A 23081-nucleotide genomic window follows, 5' to 3' on the forward strand; every position below is an offset into this window, starting at 1 on the left:
ACACTACTTTAGGTTCTGAACCAATAGAGGTAGATGACACTACTTTAGGTCCTGAACCAATAGAGGTAGATGACACTACTTTAGGTCCTGAATCAATAGAGGTAGATGACACTACTTTAGGTCCTGAACCAATAGAGGTAGATGACACTACTTTAGGTCCTGAATCAATAGAGGTAGATGACACTACTTTAGGTCCTGAACCAATAGAGGTAGATGACACTACTTTAGGTCCTGAACCAATAGAGGTAGATGACACTACTTTAGGTCCTGAATCAACAGGTAGATGACACTACTTTAGGTCCTGAATCAACAGAGGTAGATGACACTACTTTAGGTTCTGAACCAATAGAGGTAGATGACACTACTTTAGGTCCTGAATCAACAGAGGTAGATGACACTACTTTAGGTTCTGAACCAATAGAGGTAGATGACACTACTTTAGGTCCTGAACCAATAGAGGTAGATGACACTACTTTAGGTCCTGAATCAATAGAGGTAGATGACACTACTTTAGGTCCTGAACCAATAGAGGTAGATGACACTACTTTAGGTCCTGAATCAATAGAGGTAGATGACACTACTTTAGGTCCTGAATCAACAGGTAGATGACACTACTTTAGGTCCTGAATCAACAGGTAGATGACACTACTTTAGGTCCTGAACCAATAGAGGTAGATGACACTACTTTAGGTCCTGAATCAATAGAGGTAGATGACACTACTTTAGGTCCTGAACCAACAGGTAGATGACACTACTTTAGGTCCTGAACCAACAGGTAGATGACACTACTTTAGGTCCTGAATCAATAGAGGTAGATGACACTACTTTAGGTCCTGAATCAACAGGTAGATGACACTACTTTAGGTCCTGTATCAATAGAGGTAGATGACACTACTTTAGGTCCTGTATCAATAGAGGTAGATGACACTACTTTAGGTCCTGAACCAATAGAGGTAGATGACACTACTTTAGGTCCTGAATCAATAGAGGTAGATGACACTACTTTAGGTCCTGAATCAATAGAGGTAGATGACACTACTTTAGGTCCTGAATCAATAGAGGTAGATGACACTACTTTAGGTCCTGAATCAATAGAGGTAGATGACACTACTTTAGGTCCTGAATCAACAGAGGTAGATGACACTACTTTAGGTCCTGAATCAATAGAGGTAGATGACACTACTTTAGGTTCTGAACCAATAGAGGTAGATGACACTACTTTAGGTCCTGAACCAATAGAGGTAGATGACACTACTTTAGGTCCTGAATCAACAGGTAGATGACACTACTTTAGGTCCTGAATCAACAGGTAGATGACACTACTTTAGGTCCTGAATCAACAGGTAGATGACACTACTTTAGGTCCTGAACCAATAGAGGTAGATGACACTACTTTAGGTCCTGAACCAATAGAGGTAGATGACACTACTTTAGGTCCTGAATCAACAGGTAGATGACACTACTTTAGGTCCTGAATCAATAGAGGAAGATGACACTACTTTAGGTCCTGAATCAATAGAGGTAGATGACACTACTTTAGGTCCTGAACCAACAGGTAGATGACACTACTTTAGGTCCTGAACCAACAGGTAGATGACACTACTTTAGGTCCTGTATCAATAGAGGTAGATGACACTACTTTAGGTCCTGAACCAATAGAGGTAGATGACACTACTTTAGGTCCTGAATCAACAGGTAGATGACACTACTTTAGGTCCTGAATCAATAGAGGTAGATGACACTACTTTAGGTCCTGAACCAATAGAGGTAGATGACACTACTTTAGGTCCTGAACCAATAGAGGTAGATGACACTACTTTAGGTCCTGAATCAATAGGTAGATGACACTACTTTAGGTCCTGAACCAATAGAGGTAGATGACACTACTTTAGGTCCTGAATCAATAGAGGTAGATGACACTACTTTAGGTCCTGAATCAACAGGTAGATGACACTACTTTAGGTCCTGAATCAATAGAGGTAGATGACACTACTTTAGGTCCTGAATCAATAGAGGTAGATGACACTACTTTAGGTCCTGAATACAATAGAGGTAGATGACACTACTTTAGGTCCTGAATCAACAGGTAGATGACACTACTTTAGGTCCTGAATCAACAGGTAGATGACACTACTTTAGGTCCTGAACCAATAGAGGTAGATGACACTACTTTAGGTCCTGAACCAATAGAGGTAGATAACACTACTTTAGGTCCTGAACTAATAGAGGTAGATAACACTAATTATAGGTCCTGAATCAATAGAGGTAGATGACACTACTTTAGGTCCTGAATCAACAACACTACTTTAGGTCCTGAATCAATAGAGGTAGATGACACTACTTTAGGTTCTGAACCAATAGAGGTAGATGACACTACTTTAGGTCCTGAACCAATAGAGGTAGATGACACTACTTTAGGTCCTGAATCAACAGGTAGATGACACTACTTTAGGTCCTGAATCAACAGGTAGATGACACTACTTTAGGTCCTGAATCAACAGGTAGATGACACTACTTTAGGTCCTGAACCAATAGAGGTAGATGACACTACTTTAGGTCCTGAACCAATAGAGGTAGATGACACTACTTTAGGTCCTGAATCAACAGGTAGATGACACTACTTTAGGTCCTGAATCAATAGAGGAAGATGACACTACTTTAGGTCCTGAATATATAGAGGTAGATGACACTACTTTAGGTCCTGAACCAACAGGTAGATGACACTACTTTAGGTCCTGAACCAACAGGTAGATGACACTACTTTAGGTCCTGTATCAATAGAGGTAGATAACACTACTTTAGGTCCTGATCCAATAGAGGTAGATGACACTACTTTAGGTCCTGAATCAACAGGTAGATGACACTACTTTAGGTCCTGAACCAATAGAGGTAGATGACACTACTTTAGGTCCTGAACCAATAGAGGTAGATGACACTACTTTAGGTCCTGAATCAACAGGTAGATGACACTACTTTAGGTCCTGAACCAATAGAGGTAGATGACACTACTTTAGGTCCTGAACCAATAGAGGTAGATGACACTACTTTAGGTCCTGAATCAATAGAGGTAGATGACACTACTTTAGGTCCTGAATCAATAGAGGTAGATGACACTACTTTAGGTCCTGAATCAACAGAGGTAGATGACACTACTTTAGGTCCTGAACCAATAGAGGTAGATGACACTACTTTAGGTCCTGAATCAACAGGTAGATGACACTACTTTAGGTCCTGAATCAACAGGTAGATGACACTACTTTAGGTCCTGAATCAATATAGGTAGATGACACTACTTTAGGTCCTGAATCAACAGGTAGATGACACTACTTTAGGTCCTGAATCAATAGAGGTAGATGACACTACTTTAGGTCCTGAATCAATAGAGGTAGATGACACTACTTTAGGTCCTGAATCAATAGAGGTAGATGACACTACTTTAGGTCCTGAATCAATAGAGGTAGATGACACTACTTTAGGTCCTGAATCAATAGAGGTAGATGACACTACTTTAGGTCCTGAATCAACAGAGGTAGATGCCACTACTTTAGGTTCTGAACCAATAGAGGTAGATGACACTACTTTAGGTCCTGAACCAATAGAGGTAGATGACACTACTTTAGGTCCTGAATCAATAGAGGTAGATGACACTACTTTAGGTCCTGAATCAACAGGTAGATGACACTACTTTAGGTCCTGAATCAACAGGTAGATGACACTACTTTAGGTCCTGAATCAACAGGTAGATGACACTACTTTAGGTCCTGTATCAATAGAGGTAGATGACACTACTTTAGGTCCTGAATCAATAGGTAGATGACACTACTTTAGGTCCTGAACCAATAGAGGTAGATGACACTACTTTAGGTCCTGAACCAATAGAGGTAGATGACACTACTTTAGGTCCTGAATCAATAGAGGTAGATGACACTACTTTAGGTCCTGAACCAATAGAGGTAGATGACACTACTTTAGGTCCTGAATCAATAGAGGTAGATGACACTACTTTAGGTCCTGAACCAACAGGTAGATGACACTACTTTAGGTCCTGAACCAACAGGTAGATGACACTACTTTAGGTCCTGAACCAATAGAGGTAGATGACACTACTTTAGGTCCTAAACCAATAGAGGTAGATGACACTACTTTAGGTCCTGTATCAACAGGTAGATGACACTACTTTAGGTCCTGAATCAATAGAGGTAGATGACACTACTTTAGGTCCTGAACCAACAGGTAGATGACACTACTTTAGGTCCTGAATCAATAGAGGTAGATGACACTACTTTAGGTCCTGAATCAATAGAGGTAGATGACACTACTTTAGGTCCTGAATCAATAGAGGTAGATGACACTACTTTAGGTCCTGAATCAATAGAGGTAGATGACACTACTTTAGGTCCTGAATCAATAGAGGTAGATGACACTACTTTAGGTCCTGAATCAACAGAGGTAGATGACACTACTTTAGGTTCTGAACCAATAGAGGTAGATGACACTACTTTAGGTCCTGAACCAATAGAGGTAGATGACACTACTTTAGGTCCTGAATCAATAGAGGTAGATGACACTACTTTAGGTCCTGAATCAACAGGTAGATGACACTACTTTAGGTCCTGAATCAACAGGTAGATGACACTACTTTAGGTCCTGAATCAACAGGTAGATGACACTACTTTAGGTCCTGTATCAATAGAGGTAGATGACACTACTTTAGGTCCTGAATCAATAGGTAGATGACACTACTTTAGGTCCTGAACCAATAGAGGTAGATGACACTACTTTAGGTCCTGAATCAATAGAGGTAGATGACACTACTTTAGGTCCTGAACCAATAGAGGTAGATGACACTACTTTAGGTCCTGAATCAATAGAGGTAGATGACACTACTTTAGGTCCTGAACCAACAGGTAGATGACACTACTTTAGGTCCTGAACCAACAGGTAGATGACACTACTTTAGGTCCTGAACCAATAGAGGTAGATGACACTACTTTAGGTCCTGAACCAATAGAGGTAGATGACACTACTTTAGGTCCTGAATCAACAGGTAGATGACACTACTTTAGGTCCTGAATCAATAGAGGTAGATGACACTACTTTAGGTCCTGAATCAATAGAGGTAGATGACACTACTTTAGGTCCTGAATACAATAGAGGTAGATGACACTACTTTAGGTCCTGAATCAACAGGTAGATGACACTACTTTAGGTCCTGAATCAACAGGTAGATGACACTACTTTAGGTCCTGAACCAATAGAGGTAGATGACACTACTTTAGGTCCTGAACCAATAGAGGTAGATAACACTACTTTAGGTCCTGAACTAATAGAGGTAGATAACACTAATTATAGGTCCTGAATCAATAGAGGTAGATGACACTACTTTAGGTCCTGAATCAACAGAGGTAGATGACACTACTTTAGGTCCTGAATCAATAGAGGTAGATGACACTACTTTAGGTTCTGAACCAATAGAGGTAGATGACACTACTTTAGGTCCTGAACCAATAGAGGTAGATGACACTACTTTAGGTCCTGAATCAACAGGTAGATGACACTACTTTAGGTCCTGAATCAACAGGTAGATGACACTACTTTAGGTCCTGAATCAACAGGTAGATGACACTACTTTAGGTCCTGAACCAATAGAGGTAGATGACACTACTTTAGGTCCTGAACCAATAGAGGTAGATGACACTACTTTAGGTCCTGAATCAACAGGTAGATGACACTACTTTAGGTCCTGAATCAATAGAGGAAGATGACACTACTTTAGGTCCTGAATCAATAGAGGTAGATGACACTACTTTAGGTCCTGAACCAACAGGTAGATGACACTACTTTAGGTCCTGAACCAACAGGTAGATGACACTACTTTAGGTCCTGTATCAATAGAGGTAGATAACACTACTTTAGGTCCTGATCCAATAGAGGTAGATGACACTACTTTAGGTCCTGAATCAACAGGTAGATGACACTACTTTAGGTCCTGAACCAATAGAGGTAGATGACACTACTTTAGGTCCTGAACCAATAGAGGTAGATGACACTACTTTAGGTCCTGAATCAACAGGTAGATGACACTACTTTAGGTCCTGAACCAATAGAGGTAGATGACACTACTTTAGGTCCTGAATCAATAGAGGTAGATGACACTACTTTAGGTCCTGAATCAATAGAGGTAGATGACACTACTTTAGGTCCTGAATCAACAGAGGTAGATGACACTACTTTAGGTCCTGAACCAATAGAGGTAGATGACACTACTTTAGGTCCTGAACCAATAGAGGTAGATGACACTACTTTAGGTCCTGAATCAACAGGTAGATGACACTACTTTAGGTCCTGAATCAATATAGGTAGATGACACTACTTTAGGTCCTGAATCAACAGGTAGATGACACTACTTTAGGTCCTGAATCAATAGAGGTAGATGACACTACTTTAGGTCCTGAATCAATAGAGGTAGATGACACTACTTTAGGTCCTGAATCAATAGAGGTAGATGACACTACTTTAGGTCCTGAATCAACAGAGGTAGATGACACTACTTTAGGTCCTGAACCAATAGAGGTAGATGACACTACTTTAGGTCCTGAACCAATAGAGGTAGATGACACTACTTTAGGTCCTGAATCAATAGAGGTAGATGACACTACTTTAGGTCCTGAATCAACAGGTAGATGACACTACTTTAGGTCCTGAATCAACAGGTAGATGACACTACTTTAGGTCCTGAATCAACAGGTAGATGACACTACTTTAGGTCCTGTATCAATAGAGGTAGATGACACTACTTTAGGTCCTGAATCAATAGGTAGATGACACTACTTTAGGTCCTGAACCAATAGAGGTAGATGACACTACTTTAGGTCCTGAACCAATAGAGGTAGATGACACTACTTTAGGTCCTGAATCAATAGAGGTAGATGACACTACTTTAGGTCCTGAACCAATAGAGGTAGATGACACTACTTTAGGTCCTGAATCAATAGAGGTAGATGACACTACTTTAGGTCCTGAACCAACAGGTAGATGACACTACTTTAGGTCCTGAACCAACAGGTAGATGACACTACTTTAGGTCCTGAACCAATAGAGGTAGATGACACTACTTTAGGTCCTGAACCAATAGAGGTAGATGACACTACTTTAGGTCCTGTATCAACAGGTAGATGACACTACTTTGGGTCCTGTATCAACAGGTAGATGACACTACTTTAGGTCCTGAATCAATAGAGGTAGATGACACTACTTTAGGTCCTGAACCAACAGGTAGATGACACTACTTTAGGTCCTGAATCAATAGAGGTAGATGACACTACTTTAGGTCCTGAATCAATAGAGGTAGATGACACTACTTTAGGTCCTGAATCAATAGAGGTAGATGACACTACTTTAGGTCCTGAATCAATAGAGGTAGATGACACTACTTTAGGTCCTGAATCAATAGAGGTAGATGACACTACTTTAGGTCCTGAATCAACAGAGGTAGATGACACTATTTAGGTTCTGAACCAATAGAGGTAGATGACACTACTTTAGGTCCTGAACCAATAGAGGTAGATGACACTACTTTAGGTCCTGAATCAATAGAGGTAGATGACACTACTTTAGGTCCTGAATCAACAGGTAGATGACACTACTTTAGGTCCTGAATCAACAGGTAGATGACACTACTTTAGGTCCTGAATCAACAGGTAGATGACACTACTTTAGGTCCTGTATCAATAGAGGTAGATGACACTACTTTAGGTCCTGAATCAATAGGTAGATGACACTACTTTAGGTCCTGAACCAATAGAGGTAGATGACACTACTTTAGGTCCTGAACCAATAGAGGTAGATGACACTACTTTAGGTCCTGAATCAATAGAGGTAGATGACACTACTTTAGGTCCTGAACCAATAGAGGTAGATGACACTACTTTAGGTCCTGAATCAATAGAGGTAGATGACACTACTTTAGGTCCTGAACCAACAGGTAGATGACACTACTTTAGGTCCTGAACCAACAGGTAGATGACACTACTTTAGGTCCTGAACCAATAAAGGTAGATGACACTACTTTAGGTCCTGAACCAATAGAGGTAGATGACACTACTTTAGGTCCTGTATCAACAGGTAGATGACACTACTTTGGGTCCTGTATCAACAGGTAGATGACACTACTTTAGGTCCTGAATCAATAGAGGTAGATGACACTACTTTAGGTCCTGAACCAATAGAGGAAGATGACACTACTTTAGGTCCTGAACCAATAGGTAGAATTACATGAGCAGTCCCCCTCCCCCCATGTTCTATCTGTAATGTTAAATCTATTGATTTAAAGCCCACGCCTGCAAAATGCATTAAACATTAAAATGCACATCACACAGTGTAATTACCTTTTGTACTATAATGTCAAGGTCGTGCCGTAGGCAACCACACGGAAGCTTCCTAAAAATGGCCCCCTAGTTCCTATATATCCCTATAGGGCCCCGGTCGAAAGTAGTGCACTACATAGGGAATAGGGGTGACATTTTGGGATGGTGCTCATGTCATGTGTTGTTGAATCATCATGTTTAATATTCAACACAGGGCCTTAAAACTCCCCTGACTCATCACCAAGGACAATATTGGAACATGTGCTTTCGACCCCCACAGTTGGAGGGTGTGTTTTCCCACACGGGCGACATACAAAAACGAACATCGGTTCCCTGCAGCGTCAAGTCCAAGTTAATTCAGTCGGTTTAGGAAGTAAACTGAACTCACAATTCTCCTCGTATATTTTCTATATGAATTACTTTAAATCGGAATTGAGTGGTTCACTAAGGGTCTCTGGATTAAGTGTCTTATTAAATGATCAGAGTACTACCTTAAAGACAGTCTGGTATTAGATGATAGTACTACAGTACTACCTTAAAGACAGTCTGTTATTAGATGATAGTACTACAGTGGTACCTTAAAGACAGTCTGGTATTAGATGATAGTACTACAGTGGTACCTTAAAGACAGTCTGGTATTAGATGACTACAGTGGTACCTTAAAGACAGTCTGGTATTAGATGATAGCACTACAGTGGTACCTTAAAGACAGTCTGTTAGTAGATGACTACAGTGGTACCTTAAAGACAGTCTGGTATTAGATGATAGTACTACAGTGGTACCTTAAAGACAGTCTGGTATTAGATGATAGTACTACAGTGGTACCTTAAAGACAGTCTGGTATTAGATGATAGCACTACAGTGGTACCTTAAAGACAGTCTGTTAGTAGATGATAGTACTACAGTGGTACCTTAAAGACAGTCTGGTATTAGATGATAGTACTACAGTGGTACCTTAAAGACAGTCTGGTATTAGATGATAGTACTACAGTGGTACCTTAAAGACAGTCTGGTATTAGATGATAGTACTACAGTGGTACCTTAAAGACAGTCTGTTAGTAGATGACTACAGTGGTACCTTAAAGACAGTCTGGTAGTAGATGATAGTACTACAGTGGTACCTTAAAGACAGTCTGTTAGTAGATGACTACAGTGGTACCTTAAAGACAGTCTGGTAGTAGATGATAGTACTACAGTGGTACCTTAAAGACAGTCTGGTATTAGATGACTACAGTGGTACCTTAAAGACAGTCTGTTATTAGATGATAGTACTACAGTGGTACCTTAAAGACAGTCTGGTATTAGATGATAGTACTACAGTGGTACCTTAAAGACAGTCTGGTATTAGATGATAGTACTACAGTGGTACCTTAAAGACAGTCTGTAGTACTATCGTCTAATAACAGTGGTACCTTAAAGACAGTCTGTAGTACTATCGTCTAATAACAGTACTACCTTAAAGACAGTCTGGTATTAGATGATAGTACTACAGTGGTACCTTAAAGACAGTCTGGTATTAGATGATAGTACTACAGTGGTACCTTAAAGACAGTCTGTTATTAGATGATAGTACTACAGTGGTACCTTAAAGACAGTCTGGTATTAGATGATAGTACTACAGTGGTACCTTAAAGACAGTCTGGTATTAGATGATAGTACTACAGTGGTACCTTAAAGACAGTCTGGTATTAGATGATAGTACTACAGTGGTACCTTAAAGACAGTCTGTTATTAGATGATAGTACTACAGTGGTACCTTAAAGACAGTCTGTTATTAGATGACTACAGTGGTACCTTAAAGACAGTCTGGTATTAGATGATAGTACTACAGTGGTACCTTAAAGACAGTCTGGTATTAGATGATAGTACTACAGTGGTACCTTAAAGACAGTCTGGTATTAGATGATAGTACTACAGTACTACCTTAAAGACAGTCTGGTATTAGATGATAGTACTACAGTGGTACCTTAAAGACAGTCTGGTATTAGATGATAGTACTACAGTGGTACCTTAAAGACAGTCTGGTATTAGATGATAGTACTACAGTGGTACCTTAAAGACAGTCTGGTATTAGATGATAGTACTACAGTGGTACCTTAAAGACAGTCTGGTATTAGATGATAGTACTACAGTGGTACCTTAAAGACAGTCTGGTATTAGATGATAGTACTACAGTGGTACCTTAAAGACAGTCTGTTATTAGATGACTACAGTGGTACCTTAAAGACAGTCTGGTATTAGATGATAGTACTACAGTGGTACCTTAAAGACAGTCTGGTATTAGATGATAGTACTACAGTGGTACCTTAAAGACAGTCTGGTATTAGATGATAGTACTACAGTACTACCTTAAAGACAGTCTGGTATTAGATGATAGTACTACAGTGGTACCTTAAAGACAGTCTGTTATTAGATGACTACAGTGGTACCTTAAAGACAGTCTGTTATTAGATGATAGTACTACAGTGGTACCTTAAAGACAGTCTGGTATTAGATGATAGTACTACAGTGGTACCTTAAAGACAGTCTGTTAGTAGATGATAGTACTACAGTGGTACCTTAAAGACAGTCTGGTATTAGATGACTACAGTGGTACCTTAAAGACAGTCTGTTAGTAGATGATAGTACTACAGTACTACCTTAAAGACAGTCTGGTATTAGATGATAGTACTACAGTGGTACCTTAAAGACAGTCTGTTAGTAGATGATAGTACTACAGTATTACCTTAAAGACAGTCTGTTAGTAGATGATAGTACTACAGTACTACCTTAAAGACAGTCTGTTATTAGATGATAGTACTACAGTATTACCTTAAAGACAGTCTGTTATTAGATGACTACAGTGGTACCTTAAAGACAGTCTGGTATTAGATGATAGTACTACAGTGGTACCTTAAAGACAGTCTGGTATTAGATGACTACAGTGGTACCTTAAAGACAGTCTGTTATTAGATGACTACAGTGGTACCTTAAAGACAGTCTGGTATTAGATGATAGTACTACAGTGGTACCTTAAAGACAGTCTGGTATTAGATGACTACAGTACTACCTTAAAGACAGTCTGGTATTAGATGATAGTACTACAGTGGTACCTTAAAGACAGTCTGGTATTAGATGACTACAGTACTACCTTAAAGACAGTCTGGTATTAGATGATAGTACTACAGTGGTACCTTAAAGACAGTCTGTTAGTAGATGATAGTACTACAGTGGTACCTTAAAGACAGTCTGTTATTAGATGATAGTACTACAGTGGTACCTTAAAGACAGTCTGGTATTAGATGATAGTACTACAGTGGTACCTTAAAGACAGTCTGGTATTAGATGACTACAGTGGTACCTTAAAGACAGTCTGGTATTAGATGACTACAGTGGTACCTTAAAGACAGTCTGGTATTAGATGATAGTACTACAGTGGAACCTTAAAGACAGTCTGTTATTAGATGACTACAGTGGTACCTTAAAGACAGTCTGTTATTAGATGACTACAGTGGTACCTTAAAGACAGTCTGGTATTAGATGATAGTACTACAGTGGTACCTTAAAGACAGTCTGTTATTAGATGATAGTACTACAGTGGTACCTTAAAGACAGTCTGGTATTAGATGATAGTACTACAGTGGTACCTTAAAGACAGTCTGGTATTAGATGACTACAGTGGTACCTTAAAGACAGTCTGGTATTAGATGACTACAGTGGTACCTTAAAGACAGTCTGTTAGTAGATGATAGTACTACAGTGGTACCTTAAAGACAGTCTGTTATTAGATGACTACAGTGGTACCTTAAAGACAGTCTGGTATTAGATGACTACAGTGGTACCTTAAAGACAGTCTGGTATTAGATGACTACAGTGGTACCTTAAAGACAGTCTGTTATTAGATGATAGTACTACAGTGGTACCTTAAAGACAGTCTGGTATTAGATGATAGTACTACAGTGGTACCTTAAAGACAGTCTGGTATTAGATGACTACAGTGGTACCTTAAAGACAGTCTGTTAGTAGATGATAGTACTACAGTGGTACCTTAAAGACAGTCTGGTATTAGATGATAGTACTACAGTGGTACCTTAAAGACAGTCTGGTATTAGATGATAGTACTACAGTGGTACCTTAAAGACAGTCTGTTAGTAGATGATAGTACTACAGTACTACCTTAAAGACAGTCTGTTATTAGATGATAGTACTACAGTACTACCTTAAAGACAGTCTGTTAGTAGATGATAGTACTACAGTGGTACCTTAAAGACAGTCTGGTATTAGATGATAGTACTACAGTGGTACCTTAAAGACAGTCTGTTAGTAGATGATAGTACTACAGTACTACCTTAAAGACAGTCTGTTAGTAGATGATAGTACTACAGTGGTACCTTAAAGACAGTCTGGTATTAGATGATAGTACTACAGTGGTACCTTAAAGACAGTCTGTTATTAGATGACTACAGTGGTACCTTAAAGACAGTCTGGTATTAGATGATAGTACTACAGTGGTACCTTAAAGACAGTCTGGTATTAGATGATAGTACTACAGTGGTACCTTAAAGACAGTCTGTTATTAGATGACTACAGTGGTACCTTAAAGACAGTCTGTTATTAGATGATAGTACTACAGTACTACCTTAAAGACAGTCTGGTATTAGATGACTACAGTGGTACCTTAAAGACAGTCTGTTAGTAGATGATAGTACTACAGTACTACCTTAAAGACAATATGTTATTAGATGATAGTACTACAGTGGTACCTTAAAGACAGTCTGGTATTAGATGATAGTACTACAGTGGTACCTTAAAGACAGTCTGTTAGTAGATGACTACAGTGGTACCTTAAAGACAGTCTGGTATTAGATGATAGTACTACAGTGGTACCTTAAAGACAGTCTGTTATTAGATGACTACAGTGGTACCTTAAAGACAGTCTGTTATTAGATGACTACAGTGGTACCTTAAAGACAGTCTGGTATTAGATGATAGTACTACAGTGGTACCTTAAAGACAGTCTGGTATTAGATGATAGTACTACAGTGGTACCTTAAAGACAGTCTGGTATTAGATGATAGTACTACAGTGGTACCTTAAAGACAGTCTGTTAGTAGATGATAGTACTACAGTGGTACCTTAAAGACAGTCTGGTATTAGATGATAGTACTACAGTGGTACCTTAAAGACAGTCTGGTATTAGATGATAGTACTACAGTGGTACCTTAAAGACAGTCTGTTAGTAGATGATAGTACTACAGTGGTACCTTAAAGACAGTCTGGTATTAGATGATAGTACTACAGTGGTACCTTAAAGACAGTCTGGTATTAGATGACTACAGTGGTACCTTAAAGACAGTCTGGTATTAGATGATAGTACTACAGTGGTACCTTAAAGACAGTCTGGTATTAGATGATAGTACTACAGTGGTACCTTAAAGAATCCCATTCCTCCTTTGGCCAGACTCTCTCCAAAGTCTTTAGGGGGTCTGTTCATCTCCTCTCGTCTTTTTTGCTGGTACTCTTTATCCATGGTGATGGCAGCCAGTCCTTTACCCACTGACCCTGTAATACGAGACACCATGCCTGCAGCGCCACCTAGTGGGGGAGGAGAGAGAAGACATTCAGAGATACACAAAACTCACTGTAGACGTACATATATTTGTACACACCAGCGGGGGCTGCTGAGGGGAGGACGGCTCATAATGACGTCCAGAACGGAGCGAATGGAACGCCATCAAACACATGGAAACATCGAGATGGATTTGGTACCGTTCCACTGATTCCGTTCCAGTCATTACCACGAGCCCGTCGTCCCTAATCAAGGTGTCACCAACCTCCTGTGGTAAACACGCAAGAGTAAACACACACACACACACACACACACACACACACACACACACACACACACACACACACACTTACCGACGGTGTGACCCAGTAGACTGCGTACTCCGATCACGAAGCCCTCAGCAAACTCCTCGGGTCCCTGAACAGCTCCCTACGACACAACACCACCAAGGACTGTCAGGAGTCACTACAGTCGTACTGCTGTTGAACACTACAGGCCTAACCATCTAGATATCCTGTACTACAGGCCTAACCATCTAGATATCCTCACTACAGACCTAACCATCTAGATATCCTGTACTACAGGCCTAACCATCTAGATATCCTCACTACAGACCTAACCATCTAGATATCCTGTACTACAGACCTAACCATCTAGATATCCTGTACTAGAGGCCTAACCATCTAGATATCCTGTACTACAGACCTAACCATCTAGATATCCTGTACTACAGACCTAACCATCTAGATATCCTGTACTAGAGGCCTAACCATCTAGATATCCTGTACTACAGGCCTAACCATCTAGATATCCTGTACTACAGACCTAACCATCTAGATATCCTGTACTACAGACCTAACCATCTAGATATCCTCACTACAGACCTAACCATCTAGATATCCTGTACTACAGACCTAACCATTTAGATATCCTGTACTACAGACCTAACCATCTAGATATCCTGTACTACAGACCTAACCATCTAGATATCCTGTACTACAGACCTAACCATCTAGATATCCTGTACTACAGACCTAACCATCTAGATATCCTGTACTACAGACCTAACCATCTAGATATCCTGTACTACAGACCTAACCATCTAGATATCCTGTACTACAGGCCTAACCATCTAGATATCCTGTACTACAGACCTAACCATCTAGATATCCTGTACTACAGACCTAACAATCTAGATATCCTGTACTACAGGCCTAACCATCTAGATATCCTGTACTACAGGCCTAACCATCTAGATATCCTGTACTACAGACCTAACCATCTAGATATCCTGTACTACAGACCTAACCATCTAGATATCCTGTACTACAGACCTAACCATCTAGATATCCTGTACTACAGACCTAACCATCTAGATATCCTGTACTACAGACCTAACCATCTAGATATCCTGTACTACAGACCTAACCATCTAGATATCCTGTACTACAGACCTAACCATCTAGATATCCTGTACTACAGACCTAACCATCTAGATATCCTGTACTACAGGCCTAACCATCTAGATATCCTGTACTACAGACCTAACCATCTAGATATCCTGTACTACAGACCTAACCATCTAGATATCCTGTACTACAGACCTAACCATCTAGATATCCTGTACTACAGACCTAACCATCTAGATATCCTGTACTACAGGCCTAACCATCTAGATATCCTCACTACAGACCTAACCATCTAGATATCCTGTACTACAGACCTAACCATCTAGATATCCTGTACTACAGACCTAACCATCTAGATATCCTGTACTACAGGCCTAACCATCTAGATATCCTGTACTACAGACCTAACCATCTAGATATCCTGTACTACAGACCTAACCATCTAGATATCCTGTACTACAGACCTAACCATCTAGATATCCTGTACTACAGGCCTAACCATCTAGATATCCTGTACTACAGGCCTAACCATCTAGATATCCTGTACTACAGACCTAACCATCTAGATATCCTGTACTACAGACCTAACCATCTAGATATCCTGTACTACAGGCCTAACCATCTAGATATCCTGTACTACAGGCCTAACCATCTAGATATCCTCACTACAGACCTAACCATCTAGATATCCTGTACTACAGGCCTAACCATCTAGATATCCTCACTACAGACCTAACCATCTAGATATCCTGTACTACAGACCTAACCATCTAGATATCCTCACTACAGACCTAACCATCTAGTTATCCTGTACTACAGACCTAACCATCTAGATATCCTGTACTACAGACCTAACCATCTAGATATCCTGTACTACAGACCTAACCATCTAGATATCCTGTACTACAGACCTAACCATCTAGATATCCTGTACTACAGACCTAACCATCTAGATATCCTCACTACAGACCTAACCATCTAGATATCCTGTATTACAGACCTAACCATCTAGATATCCTGTACTACAGGCCTAACCATCTAGATATCCTCACTACAGACCTAACCATCTAGATATCCTGTACTACAGACCTAACCATCTAGATATCCTCACTACAGGCCTAACCATCTAGATATCCTCACTACAGGCCTAACCATCTAGATATCCTGTACTACAGACCTAACCATCTAGATATCCTGTACTACAGACCTAACCATCTAGATATCCTGTACTACAGACCTAACCATCTAGATATCCTGTACTACAGGCCTAACCATCTAGATATCCTGTACTACAGACCTAACCATCTAGATATCCTGTACTACAGACCTAACCATCTAGATATCCTGTACTACAGACCTAACCATCTAGATATCCTGTACTACAGACCTAACCATCTAGATATCCTGTACTACAGACCTAACCATCTAGATATCCTGTACTACAGGCCTAACCATCTAGATATCCTGTACTACAGACCTAACCATCTAGATATCCTGTACTACAGACCTAACCATCTAGATATCCTGTACTACAGACCTAACCATCTAGATATCCTGTACTACAGGCCTAACCATCTAGATATCCTGTACTGCAGACCTAACCATCTAGATATCCTCACTACAGACCTAACCATCTAGATATCCTCACTACAGGCCTAACCATCTAGATATCCTCACTACAGACCTAACCATCTAGATATCCTCACTACAGACCTAACCATCTAGATATCCTGTACTACAGGCCTAACCATCTAGATATCCTGTACTGCAGACCTAACCATCTAGATATCCTGTACTACAGACCTAACCATCTAGATATCCTGTACTACAGACCTAACCATCTAGATATCCTCACTACAGACCTAACCATCTAGATATCCTGTACTACAGACCTAACCATCTAGATATCCTGTACTACAGGCCTAACCATCTAGATATCCTGTACTACAGACCTAACCATCTAGATATCCTGTACTACAGACCTAACCATCTAGATATCCTGTACTACAGACCTAACCATCTAGATATCCTGTACTACAGACCTAACCATCTAGATATCCTGTACTACAGACCTAACCATCTAGATATCCTGTACTACAGACCTAACCATCTAGATATCCTGTACTACAGACCTAACCATCTAGATATCCTGTACTACAGGCCTAACCATCTAGATATCCTGTACTACAGACCTAACCATCTAGATATCCTGTACTACAGACCTAACCATCTAGATATCCTGTACTACAGACCTAACCATCTAGATATCCTGTACTACAGGCCTAACCATCTAGATATCCTGTACTACAGGCCTAACCATCTAGATATCCTGTACTACAGACCTAACCATCTAGATATCCTGTACTACAGACCTAACCATCTAGATATCCTGTACTACAGACCTAACCATCTAGATATCCTGTACTACAGACCTAACCATCTAGATATCCTCACTACAGACCTAACCATCTAGATATCCTGTACTACAGACCTAACCATCTAGATATCCTGTACTACAGACCTAACCATCTAGATATCCTGTACTACAGACCTAACCATCTAGATATCCTGTACTACAGACCTAACCATCTAGATATCCTGTACTACAGACCTAACCATCTAGATATCCTGTACTACAGACCTAACCATCTAGATATCCTGTACTACAGACCTAACCATCTAGATATCCTCACTACAGACCTAACCATCTAGATATCCTCACTACAGACCTAACCATCTAGATATCCTGTACTACAGACCTAACCATCTAGATTTCCTGTACTACAGGCCTAACCATCTAGATATCCTGTACTACAGGCCTAACCATCTAGATATCCTCACTACAGACCTAACCATCTAGATATCCTGTACTACAGACCTAACCATCTAGATATCCTCACTACAGACCTAACCATCTAGATATCCTGTACTACAGACCTAACCATCTAGATATCCTCACTACAGACCTAACCATCTAGATATCCTGTACTACAGGCCTAACCATCTAGATATCCTGTACTAGAGGCCTAACCATCTAGATATCCTCACTACAGACCTAACCATCTAGCTATCCTCACTACAGACCTAACCATCTAGATATCCTGTACTACAGACCTAACCATCTAGATATCCTGTACTACAGACCTAACCATCTAGATATCCTGTACTACAGACCTAACCATCTAGATATCCTCACTACAGACCTAACCATCTAGATATCCTGTACTACAGACCTAACCATCTAGATATCCTGTACTACAGACCTAACCATCTAGATATTCTGTACTACAGACCTAACCATCTAGATATCCTCACTACAGACCTAACCATCTAGATATCCTGTACTACAGACCTAACCATCTAGATATCCTCACTACAGACCTAACCATCTAGATATCCTGTACTACAGACCTAACCATCTAGATATCCTGTACTACAGACCTAACCATCTAGATATCCTGTACTACAGACCTAACCATCTAGATCTCCTCACTACAGACCTAACCATCTAGATATCCTCACTACAGGCCTAACCATCTAGATATCCTGTACTACAGACCTATCCATCTAGATATCCTCACTACAGACCTAACCATCTAGATATCCTGTACTACAGACCTAACCATCTAGATATCCTCACTACAGACCTAACCATCTAGATATCCTGTACTACAGACCTAACCATCTAGATATCCTGTACTACAGGCCTAACCATCTAGATATCCTGTACTACAGACCTAACCATCTAGATATCCTGTACTACAGACCTAACCATCTAGATATCCTGTACTACAGACCTAACCATCTAGATATCCTGTACTACAGGCCTAACCATCTAGATATCCTCACTACAGACCTAACCATCTAGATATCCAGACCGGTCACTCTAATGTCAGGAAGTGATCCTAGGAGAACAGCTGGATGGTGGTGACAGTCACCTGGAAGGGCTCGTAGAAGAAGGCCTCCACTCCTTCAGACAGGCCTCTGATCAGGCCGAACGGGTTCCCCAGGACGTCCAGGCCCAGCACCAACACATACATCTGTTTCAGGAACTGTAGAGGACAGAGAGAGGAACACGGTGGACTGGGCAGTCCTTTTTTACAATGGAAATAAGTTGCATCAAGAAGCTGTTTAATAAAGCCTCGTTGTTCTCCTCCATTATTTTAAATCGCAGTGTATCCACATAAAACAGTCACATAGGATAAAGTATATTATTCTATCTTAAGGTTTGTGAAGGAACCACGTGAACTAACCTGCTCACTGTAATGTCTGATCACAGCCCACATCAGCTTCTCTGTCCTGTAGAACTGGTAGTTCACCTCATAGTAGGCAAGTCTGGAAGGAGACAGAGACAGAGAGAGAGAGAGAGACAGAGACAGAGAGACAGAGACAGAGAGCGAGAGAGAGAGAGGATCATCAATAGCCTGGTCCCAGATCTGTTTGTGCCGTCTATCTACGGTCACGGTCAGACACACTCACTTGAAGATGAGGTCGTCTACGTCGGTGAGTGTCGCTCCAAGACTCTTCAACAGAAGGTTGACTGACTGGATGGTCATCATCTCCTGTTGACCAGACTCGTCTCCGCTAGAGCCCAGAGACAGACTGAGGTGGAGCTACAACAGAAGAATACAACATTATTCACCATAACACTAATGTTGACCAGACTCGTCTCCACTAGAGCCCAGAGACAGACTGAGGTGGAGCTACAACAGAAGAATAGAACATTATCCACTATAGCACTAATGTTGACCAGACTCGTCTCCACTAGAGCCCAGAGACAGACTGAGGTGGAGCTACAACAGAAGAATAGAACATTATCCACCATAACACTAATGTTGACCAGACTCGTCTCCGCTAGAGCCCAGAGACAGACTGAGGTGGAGCTACAACAGAAGAATAGAACATTATCCACCATAACACTAATGTTGACCAGACTCGTCTCCGCTAGAGCCCAGAGACAGACTGAGGTGGAGCTACAACAGAAGAATAGAACATTATCTACCATAACACTAATGTTGTCCAGTCCACTACTAATCGGAGAAGGCCCAGTCCTCCACTACTATCGGAGAAGGTCCTCCACTACTATCGGAGAAGGTCCTCCACTACTATCGGAGAAGGTCCTCCACTACTATCGGAGAAGGTCCTCCACTACTATCGGAGAAGGTCCTCCACTACTACCGGAGAAGGTCCTCCACTACTACCGGAGAAGGTCATCCACTACTACCGGAGAAGGTCCTCCACTACTATCGGAGAAGGTCCTCCACTACTATCGGAGAAGGTCCTCCACTACTATCGGAGAAGGTCCTCCACTACTATCGGAGAAGGTCCTCCACTACTATCGGAGAATGTCCTCCACCACTATCGGAGAAGGTCCTCCACTACTATCGGAGAAGGTCCTCCACTACTATCGGAGAAGGTCCTCCACTACTATCGGAGAAGGTCCTCCACTACTATCGGAGAAGGTCCTCCACTACTATCGGAGAAGGTCCTCCACTACTATCGGAGAAGGTCCTCCACTACTATCGGAGAAGGTCCTCCACTACTATCGGAGAAGGTCCTCCACTACTATCGGAGAAGGTCCTCCACTACTATCGGAGAAGGTCCTCCACTACTATTGGAGAAGGTCCTCCACTACTACTGGAGAAGGTCCTCCACTACTATTGGAGAAGGTCCTCCACTACTATTGGAGAAGGTCCTCCACTACTATTGGAGAAAGTCCAGTCCTCCACTACCAGGAGAAGGTCCAGTCCTCCACTACTATTGGGAATGAGAATGATAAACGTTTGCCATTTTAAAGCACATTTCCTGCAATTCTACACATTTTGACATGTCTTAGTGACCCCTGGAGGTCGTGGCCCCTGGGGGATGTAATCTGGACATGATGACTAGGAGATTTAGATCGCTAGGTAAGTTAGACTAACCAGCTAACTAACATGAGCTAGTTGATCAACGGAACACATCTGACTGGTTATACATGACTCTCTAAGGTCTGTCAGTGAACGATACAAGATGCACTCGCAAATGACCAAATTACACTTTGTGCCTTTTATCATTACAACAGCAGAGTGGTCCGTATTGACCCTGTTCTGGGTCCGGTACCGGATCGCTGTCCGCCGGTTGCGTAAGGCTGACATAGAGGAATATAACATTAGTTAATAATACTGTCATCTCCTGCTGCCCCGACTCACTCTTTAATAAGAACCTGGCGAGCATTTTACATCAGAAACAAAGCCAACAACGGGACAGGAAATAAACAAGTGATCTCTGTCTTGGCCAGAGAATGAGGAAATGACGAGAGGGAGAAAGGAGGGAGAGAGAGAATGAGGAAATGACGAGAGGGAGAAAGGAGGGAGAGAGAGAGAGAATGAGGAAGGGATGAGAGGGAGAAAGGAGGGAGAGAGAGAATGAGGAAGGGATGAGAGGGAGAAAGGAGGGAGAGAGAGAATGAGGAAGTGATGAGAGGGAGAAAGGAAGGAGAGAGAGAGAATGAGGAAGTGACGAGAGGGAGAAAGGAGGGAGAGAGAGAATGAGGAAGGGATGAGAGGGAGAAAGGAGGGAGAGAGAGAATGAGGAAGGGATGAGAGGGAGAAAAGAGGGAGAATGAGGAAGGGATGAGAGGGAGAAAAGAGGGAGAGAGAGAATGAGGAAGGGATGAGAGGGAGAAAGGAGGGAGAGGGAGAAAGGAGGGAGAGAGAGAATGAGGAAGTGACGAGAGGGAGAAAGGAGGGAGAGAGAGAATGAGGAAGGGATGAGAGGGAGAAAGGAGGGAGAGAGAATGAGGAAGGGATGAGAGGGAGAAAGGAGGGAGAGAGAGAATGAGGAAGGGATGAGAGGGAGAAAGGAGGGAGAGAGAGAATGAGGAAGTGATGAGAGGGAGAAAGGAAGGAGAGAGAGAGAATGAGGAAGTGACGAGAGGGAGAAAGGAGGGAGAGAGAGAATGAGGAAGGGATGAGAGGGAGAAAAGAGGGAGAGAGAGAATGAGGAAGGGACGAGAGGGAGAAAGGAAGGAGAGAGAGAATGAGGAAGTGACGAGAGGGAGAAAGGAGGGAGAGAGAGAATGAGGAAGGGACGAGAGGGAGAAAAGAGGGAGAATGAGGAAGGGATGAGAGGGAGAAAAGAGGGAGAGAGAGAATGAGGAAGGGATGAGAGGGAGAAAGGAGGGAGAGAGAGAATGAGGAAGGGATGAGAGGGAGAAAAGAGGGAGAGAGAGAGAGAATGAGGAAGGGATGAGAGGGAGAAAAGAGGGAGAGAGAGAATGAGGAAGGGATGAGAGGGAGAAAGGAAGGAGAGAGAGAGAATGAGGAAGGGATGAGAGGGAGAAAGGAAGGAGAGAGAGAATGAGGAAGGGATGAGAGGGAGAAAGGAGGGAGAGAGAGAATGAGGAAGGGATGAGAGGGAGAAAAGAGGGAGAATGAGGAAGGGATGAGAGGGAGAAAAGAGGGAGAGAGAGAATGAGGAAGGGATGAGAGGGAGAAAGGAGGGAGAGGGAGAAAGGAGGGAGAGAGAGAATGAGGAAGGGACGAGAGGGAGAAAGGAGGGAGAGAGAGAATGAGGAAGGGATGAGAGGGAGAAAGGAAGGAGAGAGAGAGAATGAGGAAGGGATGAGAGGGAGAAAGGAAGGAGAGAGAGAATGAGGAAGGGATGAGAGGGAGAAAGGAGGGAGAGAGAGAATGAGGAAGGGATGAGAGGGAGAAAAGAGGGAGAATGAGGAAGGGATGAGAGGGAGAAAAGAGGGAGAGAGAGAATGAGGAAGGGATG

General features: G+C 41.6%; 1 protein-coding gene across 1 annotated transcript in view; it reads right to left on the reverse strand.

The window, feature by feature from the left end:
- Nucleotides 1-23081, reverse strand: part of LOC129842997 (intermembrane lipid transfer protein VPS13C-like) — a gene marked incomplete at its 5' end in the record, with an annotated part of 207119 nt that overhangs the window by 23741 nt on the left and 160297 nt on the right. The window contains 5 exons of the mRNA XM_055911720.1: nt 13777-13940; nt 14268-14343; nt 19262-19375; nt 19577-19658; nt 19803-19936. Of these exons, the coding sequence (XP_055767695.1) occupies nt 13777-13940; nt 14268-14343; nt 19262-19375; nt 19577-19658; nt 19803-19936 (570 nt within the window). The remainder of the gene's footprint in view (nt 1-13776; nt 13941-14267; nt 14344-19261; nt 19376-19576; nt 19659-19802; nt 19937-23081) is intronic.

This window comes from Salvelinus fontinalis, unplaced genomic scaffold (assembly GCF_029448725.1).
Source record: "Salvelinus fontinalis isolate EN_2023a unplaced genomic scaffold, ASM2944872v1 scaffold_0085, whole genome shotgun sequence".
Lineage (NCBI taxonomy): Eukaryota > Metazoa > Chordata > Actinopteri > Salmoniformes > Salmonidae > Salvelinus > Salvelinus fontinalis.